The following is a 16,884-nucleotide window of genomic DNA, read 5'->3' as shown; positions in this document are numbered from 1 at the left end:
AATGAGGCATCAGTGCCATGTCAACAGTAAGACTTCTTTCGTTCACAAATATTTCTCCGAGATGATTAGATATGGGTGTTTCAATCAGTGTGCTGCGAATTATACAAAATAAAAAGAGGCAACAGTTAAAAATAAACACATGAGCGATGCTGTGATTTTGTGAGTCACAAGTTACACGGTGCACTGTGTGGGTTTATCAAAGGCTGAAGTGATCAGTGGCCTCCGTGATCCTGTTGTCTCTAATTACTGAAGCCTATGGCAACGCTCCCAAACACACAGACCCAATTGATAAACTGAAAACTTGCTGTTCTCCTTAACTATGGATTTAAGTGTGTGTGTGAGGCATGGAGGTAGTCAGCAAGCAAGGAATAATAACTGGTTTAGACTTGGCTCTTTCTGCTTACAACTTTAAAGATGTATATTATCACTGTGGGGAAATTATTACAACGGTAGCTGTTCAACGTTCTCGCTCTCCCGCTCCCTCTCTCGCTCTCTGAAAAGAAGCAAAGGGTATAGTTGGAGTTGACGGATGGCTCCCGTCTGTTGTTGGGTACCTGTGGGTGTTTTCTCTCCCGTGGTTCTCTTGAACTGATGCATGTTTGATGAGCGCGACTAGTGGGGGGAGTTAAATGGAGGAAGAGTGACTCAGTGGAAAAAGGACATGAAATCTTACATTTGTAGATGGTCTCATAAGGCACATGCTAAAAAAAAGAAAAAAAAAAGAAAAAAGTGTGACTGAGTCATGTGAGATGTTTGCATGTGGAATATGACCATTTATGTGAGACGTGTTTGTGCTTGAGTAATTCTCATGGCTTGCAACCCTTACGGATGAGACTGGCTTCCTCTCTCGCAACAGCTGTTTGTCAGCCTTATCCGTGGACGTTCCTCCCACCAGCTTGTCACTGCAGCGCAGCACTCCTACCCTGACGCTTCTCCCTTTGATTTTAGGCCCCTCTGTCTTCTTCGCTTTTCTAATTGTTGCCCCTCCCCAACCCACTTCCGTGGCTCCGCCCCGTGTGACGAGTCGCTGTATCCCAGTGGGCCGCCGGGCACGTTCACCGTCCTTTCAAGCTGACACGAACTCCTTAAAACGCCTCATGTATTCACGAAAGCTTTGGCACCTGTAGGTACAGTGATGAATTAGATATGAATATTCATCGTCTAACCCTGCCACTCCGTTATGCCCCAATGCCAGGTATTTAAATATTCATGACCTCTGAGTATGCCAAGCCATTCTTTCAGTGTGCTTCTGCCGCACATCAAGCCTGCTTAAATCAATGAGTTTAAACAAAGCCACAATCAATACTAGCATGTTGTACAGGAATTCTTTTATCCATAAATGTTCTCTTTCACACTATCTAGCCTTTTCATTCTTTGAGCCTTCTGGATTTCTTTGATGGAATTATCTGAAAAGTCTGCACTATGCCTGCTCTGCTTCTGCTAAAGCTCCTCCTCTACCTGTCTGACTGCTGGGCTTACACTGACATTGGATGCTTCAATCTGTCTCCCTCCAACTCTGCTGCTGTCTGCATGTTCATCTGTTGTTCTGTCCATCTGTCCCACTGTCTCTGCATTTCGTTCCTGAACAGTACACTCAGCTGTGGGCGTGAGCAAAAGATGAAAGGGTGGGGACTAACAGAGCATGTGCGCATACACGAGAGTGAGGGAGACTGCATGCTGGTGCTCTTCTTTCTCTCGCCCTCAGGGGCGGCCGGCCGCAGAGCTCACTCAGCCGTGGCCGTACCGGTGGCCGGCAGACCGGGAGAGGAACAGGCTGTGCGGGGGAGCGTCGTCGCTAGCAGCCCTGCTCTCCAGCCGTGCCCCGCACACCCAGCCGGCGCCTCGTCCTCAGCCAGGCATGTGGCTTGTTTTCATTCCGTGCTTGACTGGCGTGCGGGTATGATCACTGGGCCAGAAGGAGGGGGCTGGGCGCAGAAGCCAGCCTCAGTGCTGTACTGGCCTTTTGAGCACAGCAGGGACCCTGCAGAGCTACTGTAGGAGGGCAGGAGGAGCTGCGTCTGCTGAATAGGAGGCAAATGCCTCATTTTCTTCGTTTGTGTGCCTCGAGTGCCTCGGGCACTTTGTATTTGCTTTTTCTTATGTGAGCAGACCCAGCAGCATGTGGTGGTGCTCTGATGGAAAAAGGCCACATGTTGGGCATTAACGCTGGTGTCAGAGAGGTGTGTGTTCAGCTATATACGCATTTGATTGCGCTGGCCCCAAAGGTCCGATTATATTCCGCTTTACAGATATGCTGTTCTGCGATTTCACTGCAATAGGACTCTTGACTTTTATGCACATACTGCTGTTTTCTGAAAGTTTGATGTCAACAAGTGAGGGCCAGGAAAACATTTTTGCTATAGTGACATTGTCGGTGTAATTGTTGATTGTTGCTTTCAGACTCAGTCAAGCGGTCCAGCTCCATTTGCAGTTAATTGTGCAAATCCCTTCTGCATATAACCATGTAATACAGCAAAATCCTTCCTGCTTAGAAGAACTATCATCATTAACATTCTCAGCATGCCACACTACAACACTTAATTAGTCATTTGCCACAAGATCTGCTGGAGTGCTATTAGGGTCATCTTTACAGACCTGCTTTTGTAGCTGAAATGTTTGGAAATAAGTATTGCAGAATAATGCATCGGAATCACAAGCTGTAACAGCACAATGCTGACAAGGACCAAATTACAACATTGTTAACATTCTCATGCTAATGAGATTAATAAAATGGTAATTACATCAGTGCTAATAATAGAACTACTGTGCTTATTTTGGTCTAACTGCATTAAAGACCTGACCATTACTAGTTCTAATCAATACTGGGGTGCCTGTTAGGTTTTAATTAATGCTCTGGTTTTTGGGCGTGGGTTAGGTTTAGAGGCTCAGCTATGCATGATCAAGAAGTTCATTTAGCATGTTTGACTATGAAAGGAGACGGGCTCTGTCTGCCTCTGAGCAGGCTCGTAGGAGCGACCCTGATCCCAGCTCATGGGACTACTGGTACCAGCGTCTGCCTGTCACTTATTAAAAAAAACAAAATACACACACACAAACCCACTCCGGAAGTAGACGTTTTGCTTAAGTGTAAGATTAGCTTTTTGCAAATATCACAGCCCAAAGCATAAAACGACAAATTTTACCATCAGAAAAGCGATACCAGTATTTGGCGCAAGATGCGCAAATCCGTACGTGCTTCATGTCATGTTGTGATTTACTGTGTACATTTCTAATGTCTTTTTAGAAGTCATAGACAACACAGTTTAATGAGATGCTTTTTTTGTTTTGAGAATGACTCTTACTCGCAGCCTCACTGAGATTAGCAAGGGAGGGGCGGGGGACGTCAACCTAGGCTACGAGACTCATGACATTTGAGTCACGTGCTGTCACAGACAAATATAGTAGATGCAATACTTATGCTTGGGGACTGAATATTTTTTCCAAATGTTTTAATTATAAAGAGACCAGTTAAACGCTCATTCCGTCCAAAAAAAAAATACGGAAAACATTTATTTTATGCACATGTCTTTTTATTCAATTTACTGCTGATCACAAAAGGCACAAGGTCCACGAACCAAGAGCAAGCCGAAGACATTATTAGTGCAATAGCGCCTCCAATTGAGGATTACTGGGTTATTTGAAGCATGCCCCAATAAGCATGGAAAATATACAAGAGAAAATGTAAGTTAAAAGCGCGTCATAATAAAAGTCCTTAATAAATAAATATTATATATATATATATACACACACACACATCTATTTATTTATTAAGGATATATATATATATATATATATATATATATATATATATATATATATATATATATAAAAAATTTTATTATTTAAAAAATCTATAATGATAAGCGCATTTAACATAATAATGAAACATTTTTCTGGAACCACCTAGCCTTTGCCGAGCACACGCATTGTGTCCATGCACGTTTCAATGTGTAATTACCACCTGTTATGGCGTAAACGTTGCTGTATTCACACGTGTGCATGTACACTTCCCCTAAAAGATCACTGTAGCTAGCTAGCTAACAGAACCTGTGCAGCCCATTTCAGCTAAAGGTAATATGCGTCAATGAAAATAATGACTATAATCGCGGGGAAAACGCCGAAAGAAATGTGATTTAAAACATGTAAGATGACTGTAGCTAAAATATGGGTATTTAGCAAGCTAGCTAGTTAGCCAACATAGGTTTCGGTGTCTCAACGTATCGCGTATGAGATGGTTTCAAATATGTTCGGCAATTAATATATTGGCCCTTCAAAAGTAACGATCTAACATGTAACTATACTGTACTTCGACAGATAACGGTAGCTAGTTGCCTCCACATGAGTGCCTAATAGAACGACGGGGTAGCTAGGTTGATGATAACTAGGTTAGCTACCTAGCTAGTGTTTGTCAGTACTGTAATTATGTATCATTTGCAGGAAACAAAGAACTTGCATTTTTTTTATTAGATTTTATCTAGTAATTAACTTGCATCTATTGTTATTAGTTGATTTAAGTATTGGCATAACTTAATGGCTTGCCTTCCGGATTTAAGGCTTAGCTCGCTGGCTAGCTAGGATAAGTAGACTAATTTAGGTTTGTGATGACGTGCGCTAAACCACCGATAGGGCACGATTTGTGCATGCTCTGTATTTCTAAATGGAAACGGTAAACATTTCGAATTTTTAGCATATATGAAGGACATGAAGCATAAGCTGCAAATCGCGATTGAGTTCAATCTACAGTACAAAGTACAATGAAATGGTCCCGTTGGGTTTACTAGCTGCTTCCTCTTTCTATGTACCAAAGACTAGATTTTTCATCTCTACGTAGTCAAAGCGTTGTTCATATTTTTCTTCTGTCTTACAGATGAGACTATATTTGTTGATAGCAGTGACCCTAATGTCCCTCCTCACAGAGGTTGTACAAGGGGCTGACAAGAAAAAGCTCCAAATCGGGATAAAGAAGAGAGTGGATAACTGTCCTATCAAGTCCCGAAAAGGGGATGTGTTGAACATGCACTACACCGTAAGTGTCCAGTGTAGTAGGTGAAACTGCTCCCTCTTCTTTCTTTCTTGGCTGATTTTTCCCTTTATTTGCCACAAGGGAAAGCTGGAAGATGGGACGGAATTTGACAGCAGCATTCCCAGGAATCAGCCTTTTACCTTTACTCTGGGAACTGGACAGGTCATTAAGGGTTGGGACCAGGGTCTCCTAGGGTGAGTTTCACTTTAGCTCTGCTTGATGCAAAAGGGTTGCACTGTGTGGTTGATCCAAGCTAGATCCAAGCTAGTTCCTGTTATTTTAGCTGGAGTTAGTTTTGAGATGGGAAGCTGGCCCTAGAGCAAGGGCCAAAGCACTCTTGAGTTTGGTGGATAGGTTAACCCAGTGTGGGTTAGTGTTTTAGTTGAGAGTGAAGCCTGTTTTTTTTTTTTTTTTTTTTTCCCGACTTCAGAATGTGTGAGGGGGAGAAGAGAAAGCTGGTCATCCCATCAGAACTTGGTGAGTATAAGAACATAAATGCAATACACCTTGGTGTGGTGATGAAAATTTCCAATTAAATTGGAAATTTATGGAGGTACAAAGGTTGGTAGCATTCAACCAGAAGACTGAATGAGCTAGGTGGTCTTTTTAATTTTGCTTCTTTGTTGTTCGCTGTATATGTCTTTACGCAAAGTAGTGCTTGGAATTCTGAGGCAGATGATCTAATTTTCCATGTAAGGGTACAGTTTTGAGCCATGACTTGGAGGTAGGAAAGAGAATTTCCACACCATTAGTTTTGAATACAATTCTTCATTCAAGAAATTTAGCTGCTGAACAGATCATGACACTTCATCTGCACATGGAATTTTTGATTATTTGCAACCAACTGCTAGAAATTTGAATTCAATTAAATATTGCCTAACCATGAGGTTAATGCTAGTTAACTACTATATGCTCTGTGGTAAAAGTAGCTGAACTACATGGAAGTCACAACCATGATTGATGTTGCTGCTTTTACTCGTTACAGCGATCCAACTGTTAGTTCTCATCATCCTGTTTAGTCTGTGGCAGGCAGGACTCTGAGTCACTTTCATGCAACTGACAAGAATCAAATGCATAATAATGGATTAAAATTGTGTGTATTAAGAAAATGAAATTTGGCATTTATTAATGCTGAATGACTACTCAATTGCTACAATTTCGAGTTAAAATGAGTTAAATAGCTGTTACTGATTATTTTAGAACAAGCACTGTAACTTGTTAAATGCTGTATCCTATGTAGGTTTTTCATACGTTTGTGAAAGTGTATGACTACTTACTGGTACATTTGTTATACATTTCAGGTTATGGTGATAGAGGGGCCCCACCCAAAATTCCAGGTACAGATTCCAGACTAATGCATAGTCTTTGTGTAGTTGTTTCTTCCTCTGCTTTTAGCTGAGACGAATACAACAGTTTGCTGTAACTGTAATGTGTAATTTGTTTCTAATCAGGAATCACATCATCTCTATATAATCCCATCAAAATACAAAACAAAGAAAAGGCCACTTGGTAGCTGTTTATTTGGGTAGAAGGAAATACTGACTAACCCTGACTTACTCAGATGGCTTTAATGTTACAATCAGATTGTCAGTCCTGAGAGTGCTTCATAGACAATAAATGGAGCTTCAATATTTTGTGTTTGTCCTCTAGGTGGTGCCACACTCATCTTTGAAGTAGAACTGTTGAGTATAGAAAGAAGATCTGATTTATAATGACACACTTAGACTGTAGGTTTTAACCTGTCAATACCAGTGTACTGTGGGATCGGTGGTTTTCCTAAACTGTACAAGTACTGAAGCTGGTGAGTTCATTGGTCTAGAAACTAGCAGTGTCAGGGGTTTTGGTGGGGAAGTAGTATATTTGAGAGATGGAAAACAAAAACCTACAAGCATGCACCTCTACATTTGATTTAGAAAAAATTTGCTCAGTAAAAACATCACCTTGGGCTCAACATATTTAGCACCATTCTTTATTTTCTTAAGAACCTTACTAGACACACTTGGTTGTAAGAGTGCATACAGTACAGTATTTCATTCCAGCCAAACAGGGATTGTATGATTGAGTTGTTGAGCTGAATAAAAGTTATGTACAAAAAATGTCTGGCGGTTGAAACTTGATTAATTATAGAGCTAGACCTTTACCTCACACTGGTGTCACAATTCATCGCTGGCTCCTACATCACCTTTAGTAAAATTCATCTTGGCCTTCAGCCTACACACTAAGACTTGCTAAAAAAAAAAAAAAAAAAAAATTCTAAGAATGTAACAAAAATTGGCAAGTTCACTCCCAGGGTATTGCTACAGTTTAGACTGGTTTGATTTGAGTAATGTCCTCTTTCAGTGAGAAGATTATGAAACCTAGAGCACTATGCACACAGATCTGTTCAGTTCTAACCTAAAAAAAAAAAATTACTGAATGAAAACAGGTCAAAGATGCAAATTCCCCTACATTCCTCTTCATTTCACATCAAAATACAATATAACCTAAGACACTTCAAAGTTAAAACAATGTCACTTCATCTCTATAGCTGCATTAGCCCATTTTAAAACAAGTTTCACTTGTTCTTGCAAGAAAAAAAAAAACTAAGTGAAAAAACGGACAATTTTTTAAAAAAGGTTCTACTTGAGTAAAAATCCACCAAGCCATTTCCTATGGCACTTGGTGTTAAGTATAGAAAACTGAATAACACCAACCATTCCAGTTCCTCTCTTACAGTACATTTAAGCTAAAAAAAGACATTACCACACTCTACTTGAATAATATATTGAGGAAACGGTACTGAAACAAAGTAAGACCATTGGGGTGGTTGACCTGCAGCTGAGATGGGCTTGGCTGAACTCCTCACTCATCTCTGTTTGACAGACACTGTGGTGTAGTGGTTTGGTCTGTGTGCGCGCCTCCACCCCTCAGGGTTGGAGTAACAGGGCTGACACTGGGGGAGCTGGTGGGGTTCAGGGAGTGAGGTCCCCCTTTTTCTGTGGGGTGCTGAGCTTCTGCATGCCTCTCACCTTCTCCAACAGTGCAGCCACAAAGTCCTGAAGGAAATCAACAAGACAGACAAAATAAGGCTCTCTGCTTTCTAACCTGTTAATTGGGTCGAAGGGTATTGCATTCTCTTCATTTTGGAAAAGTTATTGTAAAAGCACCATTAGAACTTTCCTTTTTAGCTCCATCAGATTTTTCTTCAACATTCATAACTGTCACTTCACAATGTGCAGGTACATTGTGAGGTCTCTGAGGAGATCAGTGTATTAAACTGATCAGGTATGTTCCCAAGCTCTCAGATCTCTCAACATGTTTACTTGCTACCAAACTAAATAGTGGCTAGACAGCCTTTGCCTAATATGGCTCCAAGATTGGGAATTCCCTTCATAGTGACCTGAGGTTTTTGATGATCTAGACATTTTAAGATGGGTCTTAAAGCATATCTGTTTAGCTTTGAATTAATCTGTGACTTGTGCTGTATCTTGTCTGTTTTATATATTTATCTCTTAATGTATATTTTTATATTCTGTAAATCTTGTTTTAAAAAGTGTTATATAAACAAAGCTTATTATTATTAAAATCAGGTTGAGCCAATAGCCATAGGTATGATTACTTAAATATGGACTTACATCATTAGGTTTGTAACAGTCAACAAGCAGCATCTGGAAGAGAGACAATTGACCAACATGCACAGAGATATAGAAACGTTTAGGGTGTTTTGTAATACATAATGAAATTATGTTCCTACTGGCTTGGTACAATTAGTCCAATTTAAGGGTCTTCTCAGGGCAGGTCTGTTCTGTTTATCGTATATGGGACTGCACTTTTATTTGGTGCTTTAAATAATCAAGTCTAAGGACTGGTTAATCTGCATAACATCCAATGTTTCCTTAACATTGACTTTTGTTGGTCTTCCAGTTTCTCAAATTTTATTTGTATGGTAACCTGCATTAAAACAGTTATCTACAGTAACGGCAAACACATGTAAACTGCTGCATTACAACACAGAAATCTTGAAATGCAAAGCAGAACAGTATCTGAGATGCAGGAACCTTCACTCTGATGGCTCTTTCTACATCACTGGGTAGATCCAGCAGTTCATCCACATCAATCTCCAGCTCAGGGACTTCATCTTCCTGGAACAGACACGTTGAAAGACAACATATAGGAATTAATTGGAACAAGGATTCTGTATGGAAGGAATGAGATGTAGCAGGAATTATGCCACTAGAAGGATATGTACATATAATCGGTAAGTGTCATGCACAGGCCATAATAGTATCCTTTATCTGGGACCATGCTTTGATGGTCTGTCAAACAGTAAACCGTATTCCAGTCCACTTGTCAGGATGGCTGGCTAGGCCTATCTGCATCTATTGTTTCTGTATAGTCATGTATTATCTTTTCTATCATCTGATAAAGCACGTCAGCGCATTGGTGATGGAGAAAACTAGACTCATGCTATTGTCTTCAAATCCGTGAATAAGCGAATTCTCCACAGCCTTTTGTCCATGATTTCCTTCCTCTCTTCCTCCACATAACAGGATGGGCTGAACCCCTTGAGCATGTAAGGGTGTTAGAAGACAACCCTCGCTCACTTCCTGTCAACACACACAGGAGACGATGCGTTCGGTGCACTTCCCCCTTTTTGCGGCCACCTTCTTGCATTTACCAATGGCGGACCAATGCCCTCTTCAGCTCCGCGACTGGAGCAGCCAATGGGAATGATTAAAGCGGAATGCCGCAGCTAATGATCCAGTCCACGTAACCATTCATTCACCACATCTCCGCCTTTCCACTCGCTCTCCAATCAGCGTGCACTTCCCAATCTGTGTCACTTCCTCCCTCCGCTTCAGTCTCACAGCTTTCAAGGACAGCTGTCATTGGGCCTGACTTTAGATCAGCTACCCATCTCGCACACAGTCAGTTCTCCTGCTGTGATACTGGGCACCATTGGCCCATTCCATCGGGAATGCCCGTTGTTGCAGAATTTGCTGTGCTTTACATGAGAGAGAGAGAGCGCGCGAGGGTGCGTGGGCGAATGCAGTCACTGAGCAAGCAGAAAATGTGACAGTATGGGAGCAGGTCTGAGTGAGCAAAGAATTCACACTGACCCACATTGCTATGCAGCAGTGCTAGACTGAGATGGTGAGATCTTCCACCAAAGCTCAGCGCAGAGACATTGGCATGTCTGTTATTCTCCTGTGTGGGTGAAATGCTTCCTTTAACCCTCCCAATCAATAATAATTTATGAGTTCGACTTAGAAGGATATTAGCCTTCATTCATCTTGCAAGCGTTTTATTATAGCAGTGTGCGGAGAGAGGAAGCCTGGGAACATTACTGAAGCCAGACCAGCACCTTTACTGAAAGAGGATCTTGGCTACACATCACATAGATCACAACTTGCTGGTTAGTGCATACAGCAGAAAGCTTAGCTACAGCTTTATTTTTAAAGCCATTTAATTTGTTGTCCCAGAAAAAGAACGCATGAGTCATACTGCAAGCTTGGCAGGGGAAGAGTGCAGGCCAGAGAGCGCCAGCTATTAGCCTACTGTGGTCTTCTCAAAGCAGGATTTGTACAAATTCTTGAATCCTTCTTTGTCTTGAATTTGAAAAGAAATCCCACATCATGACAAAGTGAGTTGTGTCCTTTGTCTCTGTACATCGTTATACCATTAGGTAGGTTACATTTGAGTCCAAGTTGAAGGTTGAAGTGATATAACGTGCATCCTAAAAGTCAATCTAATAGGACAATAAAACATTTCTGGGACTGGAGTAATTTCCTTTATGCAGTAATAAAGCTGCAGGATTCTCCAAATATTTTACTGGTTAATAAAACTACAGGTGTAAATGAGTTTAGGTGTAATTTCAAAATGCACTACACAATCAACTGATGAAGGAATGGATTAAGACATGATATCTATATAAGCGTTAATGGCAACACTGATACTCACCTGTGACAGGTAACCAGAGGAAGTTACTGAACACAGTATGAAGACAAAGGCCCAAGACTCATGCTTTAACACACACAAAACCCAGTTCTAAACTCAGAGGCGCATTCAATACAAAGGCTCTATTCAAACTGATCTTTAGACCTAGACTATTTGGGTCAGCATCACTGGCCCTAACTACAACAGATTTTGCATGTCTGAACAGATGACATCATCTCATATGCTGAAGGGGAGATCTCCTAGATCCCCGACGGCAAGCAATTAATACAACCTACCAAACACGTACGTGCACAACTGCTTCAGACCTGCGTGATAAACGACCATTTAACGGCCATTAATATCTAAAACTGAATCTCAAAAGGCAGAAATGTAATACATGTAATACAAAATGTGTGACAAAACAAGACTTAGAAGAGATGGCCATAATTGTGAGGTGTAATTTGAATTTTGATAGTTAAACAGACTTGGGCCTAGCGTTAGACATCGAACTACAGTCATCACCTGCATGGTCACCTTTGTTTTATGGCTTTGTCTGGAGTTGAGTCTTGCCACGCCCTTCCATGCATAAATCCATAACCATAATAAATATTGGTTTACAAGCCACAACAAATGGAAGGTTACATTGGAGCAAATATAGAACAATAATAGACAAAAACACGAGGATTATTCGCTATGAAAAATGAAATGTATGAATTTATGGCAATGCATGACTAAGAAATAACACGCTTGACAAAGGATTCCTTACAACAAAGGATCTCTTACAACAAAATCGTACTATTAGATGCGTCCTACCTCGCAGTCATATAAATTCATTAACTGGCTAACTATCCACTCCTCCAAATTCAGTCGCCTTCTCAGTTCTTTTCTGTCATATTTGACGGTTACTCGTCCTTGCTTCTGTGGAACTTCTTCTTCGGTACCGGGGGGTGTTTGAAAATAGACCCGGGGCTGAGGTGTCGATTCCGGGCTCGTAACTGCCGCCATTATCCGTATAACAAACTATAAAAAGCCGTGAGTTGATTTGAACAATACTTTGAGCATCAGTTTAAAAAAATCAGTTTAAAATCTTCTTGTTATGCCATGTGGACCTCCATTGCATCTTGCAAACGCAATCCCTGTCAAATTCAGTAGCGTATTCTTTACGATTGTCTCACGACCAAAAAGGTAGTTTAAGCTTTGCGATGGAAGCAGCCTACAAAGCAAATAGACTAATTAAACAGATCACAGCAAGGCAGGCTATTTGACACATCAGAGTCCATCTTCCAAGACTCGGTTATCAATTGTCTCTGGACACAGGTTGTGGGCGCCTCCAAGTCACCGCAGTCATGCGCCGTGCGAATGTCTCTTTTAATTAATGAATATAGGTTCATATTAGTAGAATTTTAGACGTGGTATGCTCAATTTTGGTATATAAAATAAGTCTTTAATACTCTTTAATACAAACACTGCACTGACATTTTAATATTTCCACATCCATATACGTATACTCCCCTCTGCCTTATATGGACTATTCCACCAAATCAAATAACCTCTCTTCTCGTTACCGGTGCGCGTAATCGTGACACCCAGTTAGGCAAGTATACTATTTAGCGGCCTTATTTGGGATAAAAGATATATATATATATATTTGCTTAACGGACAACAGGATTCCCAAAATTTCCACCAGCATTCACACCTCCCTGAAGTTGGGGTGTGGGGCACTTTATTAATCTGGAATTTAACCACCATGGTGATGTAGGTGATGTGATATCTGCATCAGAACCTGGGTGGCATGGCTGTTATATAGCCATCAGAATGTTCTGAGGTTCAGGTTTCAACAAGCCTTTCAACAAGAAGAGATGGTTTTTGACCCATGTATGCTTCCTTATTGTTCTTTGGAGTTGAAAATGCATGTTAACATAATGATAATATATCACGCATTCTGGAAACACATTTTCAAGCACACTGTCTCAACATGGCACACTGAAGCACTAACATTTATGTTTTAATAAATAGGGTTGTACAGCATTTCTAAAGAGGTTGATGATTGATAGCTCACATCATTTAAAAGAAAGGGATGGTTCATATTGGTTCTACTTTGTTGTTTTTGAATTATTAAGTTTAGTGTGTAACTAGAATGAGCTTCTAGCATTTTAGCTTTAATAATAATGTATACTATACTACTGATACTACTACCAATAATAATAAATCTGCATCATGGGATAGCGAGCATGTTCACGGTTTTTTGAAAGATCCAATCTACATAATGTTCCCCTTATTAAAATCAGAAAGACATGTTTGGTTACTATTGTTACCTTTTTTATTGAAACATTGGCCATATTTGTGCTCATTTTATGTCACACAGTGTCAGAAGACACACAAGCAAGTCTATTTTAATCACTTATTAACTCAGCACAATTTGAAGCAAATGTATGATGATTTAATTATGTAGTCTGACAGATCCTAATTAGTAAGCTTGAACTGCCCTTACTGTGTAGCTATGTTAGCACGGTCACTCCAGCCCAAAACCAATCAAAATCTGATTACCAAATGTGTCTAATCAACTATATCTTGAACAAGCAGAAAATTGTGTAAATTTGATTTTGATTTGGGTTTGCTGCCATAAACTCTTACAGGTCACTTCATGGACCTAAAAATACCCCTAACAATTTGAATACAACAGACACTAAACCTAATTTTAGTTTTGAGTAGGGTCAGTGAGTAACACTCTCCCAAATAAACCATTTTACTTAGCTGTCTAAAATGCTTTGGAGGCAGGGAAGATATTGTATGTTGAGACAATGTGTTCTTGTAACACAGGCTGAAGGCAGCTACCCGGGACTTGAACCCAGGTCTGACAGGAGGTAAACATGATTGCTGACCACCAGACCAAAGAGCCAGCTCTCTGAGCTCCACATAACCTTCCTAAGTGACAGTCTCTGGTCTGTCACCCCCCCCCCCCCCGGGAGTGATGTCACCATCATAATGCCTTCACCTCCAGGGAGTATCCCCTGTGCATGACACTGTCCACAACTCTCTGCACACAGCCACACCCGTCCCACTCACAGCAGGTGAGGAGTCATCAACCTTGGACATGCTCCCAAGCCACTTCTGACACCATGTGTAACAAAGGCTGAAGGTAGCCACCCTACCTGGGACTCAAAGCCTGGTCTGTCGGGAGGTAAACATGAGCACTGACCACAGGACCAAAGAGCCAGCTCTCTGACATCATAGACAGAGCACCCATTTAACCTTCCTAAGTAACTGTCTCTGTCACCGTTGTGTAATGTAAGGGGAAATGGCCTTTGTATGCTCTGATAAAAGGTAGAACCACAAAGAAGAAATTAATTTTTTCCACTTTTCCCTCCACTGTTCCAACGGTGTGTCCAGCACTTCATGGAGAACTGCTTCAATAATTGTATGCAGTTCGATATTGGATTTCACATTTCTTACTCCTGAAGGATGAAGCAGTTCCATCTTTGAGTGGCCTAATGGAAGATTCAAGTTTATAACCTGTAAGCATATATTATTATTTGTAGATGTGTAAAGTAACAATGAGTGCTGAAATATATATATTGCTAAGTCATAGAACCAGTGCTCAAATGTAGGCTTCTCAACTAACAAGGCTAACCTAACAACTACTCTTTCTATGATATAATGCATTTTGCTAATCAGCAACACACCCACTTTGGAATTATGAGGAAATATGGAAATGTTTTTGAGTTCACTGTATGTTGAACAGTGGATGGATTTATGATTACGAACTGTAATATTACAGATGCAAGCCACTGTAGGCTTCTGCTAACTGGCTAGCTAGATATGCTTCTAATGCCCCTGGTAATTTTATACGTGTATTGTGCTGAGTTATGCCTGCCTGCAGAGAACTGCATGTCTATTTGTGGTTCCCCCGAATGGCTTGGAAACCACCGGACACTGCAATATCTAACATTTCATATACACTGGTGTTTATAGCTGCTCAGGAGAGAAGGGTCTGTCTGTAGGCTGCAAGACATGGGCGGAACCACTTTGGCAGTTGAGCAATCAGACCAGAGTGGGCGAGCTGACACAGCAGCACTAACAGAGTGTTTCAGACAGAAGGTGAGAAGAAATGTACAATATATGGAAAATAATATGTTTTTGGAACACTGCATGTAAATCTATTCTAGTAGTCCCCAAAAAATAAGATTATGAACAATAAAAATGAGGATAACAGGTCACCTTTAAGATTATTCTGAGGAGCAATCACACTCTTAACATGAAGTAGCACCTGGAGCTAAAATACATTGTTTTGCCTTAGTACTTCAATGAAATGTCATTCTACCTCCCACTTGCTGAATTTTATTCTACATTACCAAAGACCAAAGAAAGTCCAGCTGACTATTCGATTAATTTAAATAAGGCAGCTGACCTTGCTGATGACGGCCTTTGTAGACGAGGCAGATGGATGGAGAGCATAGCTGAGGAAGTGGCTCCAGTGTATGTAAAGCACTGCCCTGATCATGATCTGGCCAGGATATTTAAATGTAAACCCATTCATGAAAGGAGTGCTAGATATACAAGTGACTATCAGAGAGAGAGAGCATAGGGTGTGTGAAGGTGCCAGCATATGGTTAAACATCCACACTACTGCAGTGACGGGTACAGAGTTTAGTCCAGGTTGTCATGGACAATCTATGCCAGAGGCATCTGGTGTGGTCGCCACATTTTTTCCTTATCATGTCAACAGCCAAATGTTCTGCCTGTCTGAACCCCATCCACTACTGTCCCTGGGCAGGGTCAGCCACGTCACACTACATGTGATTCTCCTTCTCCAGCCATAGTGGCATTCAGTTCTTGTCATTCATGCTGGGGATGCTGGAAGAGCTGGTGGAAGGAGTTCAGAAGCACAATGCACCTACACCTAACCACAGCTCCGAGTCTCGGAGGAGTCTCGAAGAAGTCACAAGGGAAGTGTCTTTCAGGTTTGCTGCGACAATAAGCACACTACTGCAGAGATGGTGACTCGAGTCAACGACTCAAACTCGAATCACGCTTCTGGTGTATTTTGCAAGACTCGAGACATAAATAGGACTTTTGTTTAATTGACTTCTAATCTCATACATATTATAGTGCAGGGCCCTTGCAAAAAGACATTGAAAACACACAAGGCTGATATAGGGAACAAACAATGTTGAGGGCTTGAATAATGCTAATACAAGCCCACCTGCAATGGTTTTCCAACCACCATGTTTTTGAGAAAAAAGAAAGAAAAAAACTGAATGGAAAAAACCCCCAAAAACCCTCCAAAACAAAAAACACTCAAATATCGCAAACAGATTTTTACCTTTTCCAAGAGGTAGAAAAAAGAGAGATGGAAAAGAGAGATGGAATTAACAAAGACCTACCAAGCAATAAGACCGAATTAAATTTATCCTTTTTGTTTGTTTTGTTGCTGCCCATAATCACGGTAGTTTTTTGCATAAACATAGTGGATGGAAACACAACTTAATATGCTTTTTTTTTTGGCGAAAATTTCATAAATGAGCATAAAATAATTTGTGAAATGTTTGGATGGAAACCTGGTTTCTGTCTCAGTGCTGATGTGTCTTCTGTGGAGGAAATTAAGGTCAGTTGGTCTGGACAGGCTTTGCATTTCTCCATGTGATATGTCAGAGGAAAGCAAACAGAGTTGGTTTACTTGATTGTGTGATACAAAAAGGTCTTCTCACATAACCACCTTAACCTCTATGAAGCTAAGGGGTTTGTCCATCAAATCCATCCTTCAGAACCCAGACCATTCAGAATCCCATTTAGGAGAGTGCCCCCAACGTCTGCAGCTGAGTAGACTGTTGTCTGAGATGAAATATAAAGAAATTAATAGGACATCTACCAGTGAACATCTCCATTTATACTTGTCTTGAAGAAGAATGGAGACTTATATGTCTCCACTGACTTCGATGGTTGAA

The 16,884-nt window shown here is 40.8% G+C and overlaps 2 protein-coding genes across 5 annotated transcripts; one reads left to right on the top strand and one right to left on the bottom strand.

Annotated features, from left to right (window-relative positions):
* Positions 1–94: 94 nt before the first annotated feature.
* fkbp2 (FKBP prolyl isomerase 2) lies at positions 95–7,283 on the top strand. Of its 3 annotated transcripts, none has more exons than XM_081720079.1 (6): positions 95–1,856; positions 4,868–5,026; positions 5,105–5,217; positions 5,454–5,500; positions 6,325–6,360; positions 6,674–7,283. In XM_081720079.1, the coding sequence occupies exons 2-6, from the start codon at positions 4,868–4,870 to the stop codon at positions 6,733–6,735; spliced, it is 417 nt and encodes a 138-aa protein (XP_081576205.1). In that variant the 5' UTR covers positions 95–1,856; the 3' UTR covers positions 6,736–7,283. The 3 variants fall into 3 exon arrangements, with proteins under 3 accessions (XP_081576205.1, XP_026879640.1, XP_026879641.1); XM_027023839.3 differs by lacking the exon at positions 95–1,856 and adding an exon at positions 3,923–4,071; XM_027023840.3 differs by lacking the exon at positions 95–1,856 and adding an exon at positions 3,953–4,142.
* ppp1r14ba (protein phosphatase 1, regulatory (inhibitor) subunit 14Ba) lies at positions 6,971–12,259 on the bottom strand. Of its 2 annotated transcripts, XR_014125109.1 has the most exons (5): positions 11,753–12,259; positions 9,061–9,144; positions 8,638–8,670; positions 7,835–8,058; positions 6,971–7,251 (listed from the first exon to the last, which is right to left on the bottom strand). XR_014125109.1 is itself a non-coding variant. In XM_027023841.3 (4 exons), the coding sequence occupies exons 1-4, from the start codon at positions 11,942–11,944 to the stop codon at positions 7,975–7,977; spliced, it is 393 nt and encodes a 130-aa protein (XP_026879642.1). In that variant the 5' UTR covers positions 11,945–12,259; the 3' UTR covers positions 6,971–7,974. The 2 variants fall into 2 exon arrangements, 1 of the variants encoding a protein (XP_026879642.1); XM_027023841.3 differs by having other exon boundaries at positions 6,971–8,058.
* Between the last annotated feature and the right edge of the window lie 4,625 nt (positions 12,260–16,884).

The sequence above is a fragment of the Electrophorus electricus genome, chromosome 8 (genome assembly GCF_041902795.1).
Source record: "Electrophorus electricus isolate QZ-2024a chromosome 8, ASM4190279v1, whole genome shotgun sequence".
NCBI lineage: Eukaryota > Metazoa > Chordata > Actinopteri > Gymnotiformes > Gymnotidae > Electrophorus > Electrophorus electricus.
This window is presented reverse-complemented; position numbering and strand designations above follow the sequence as displayed.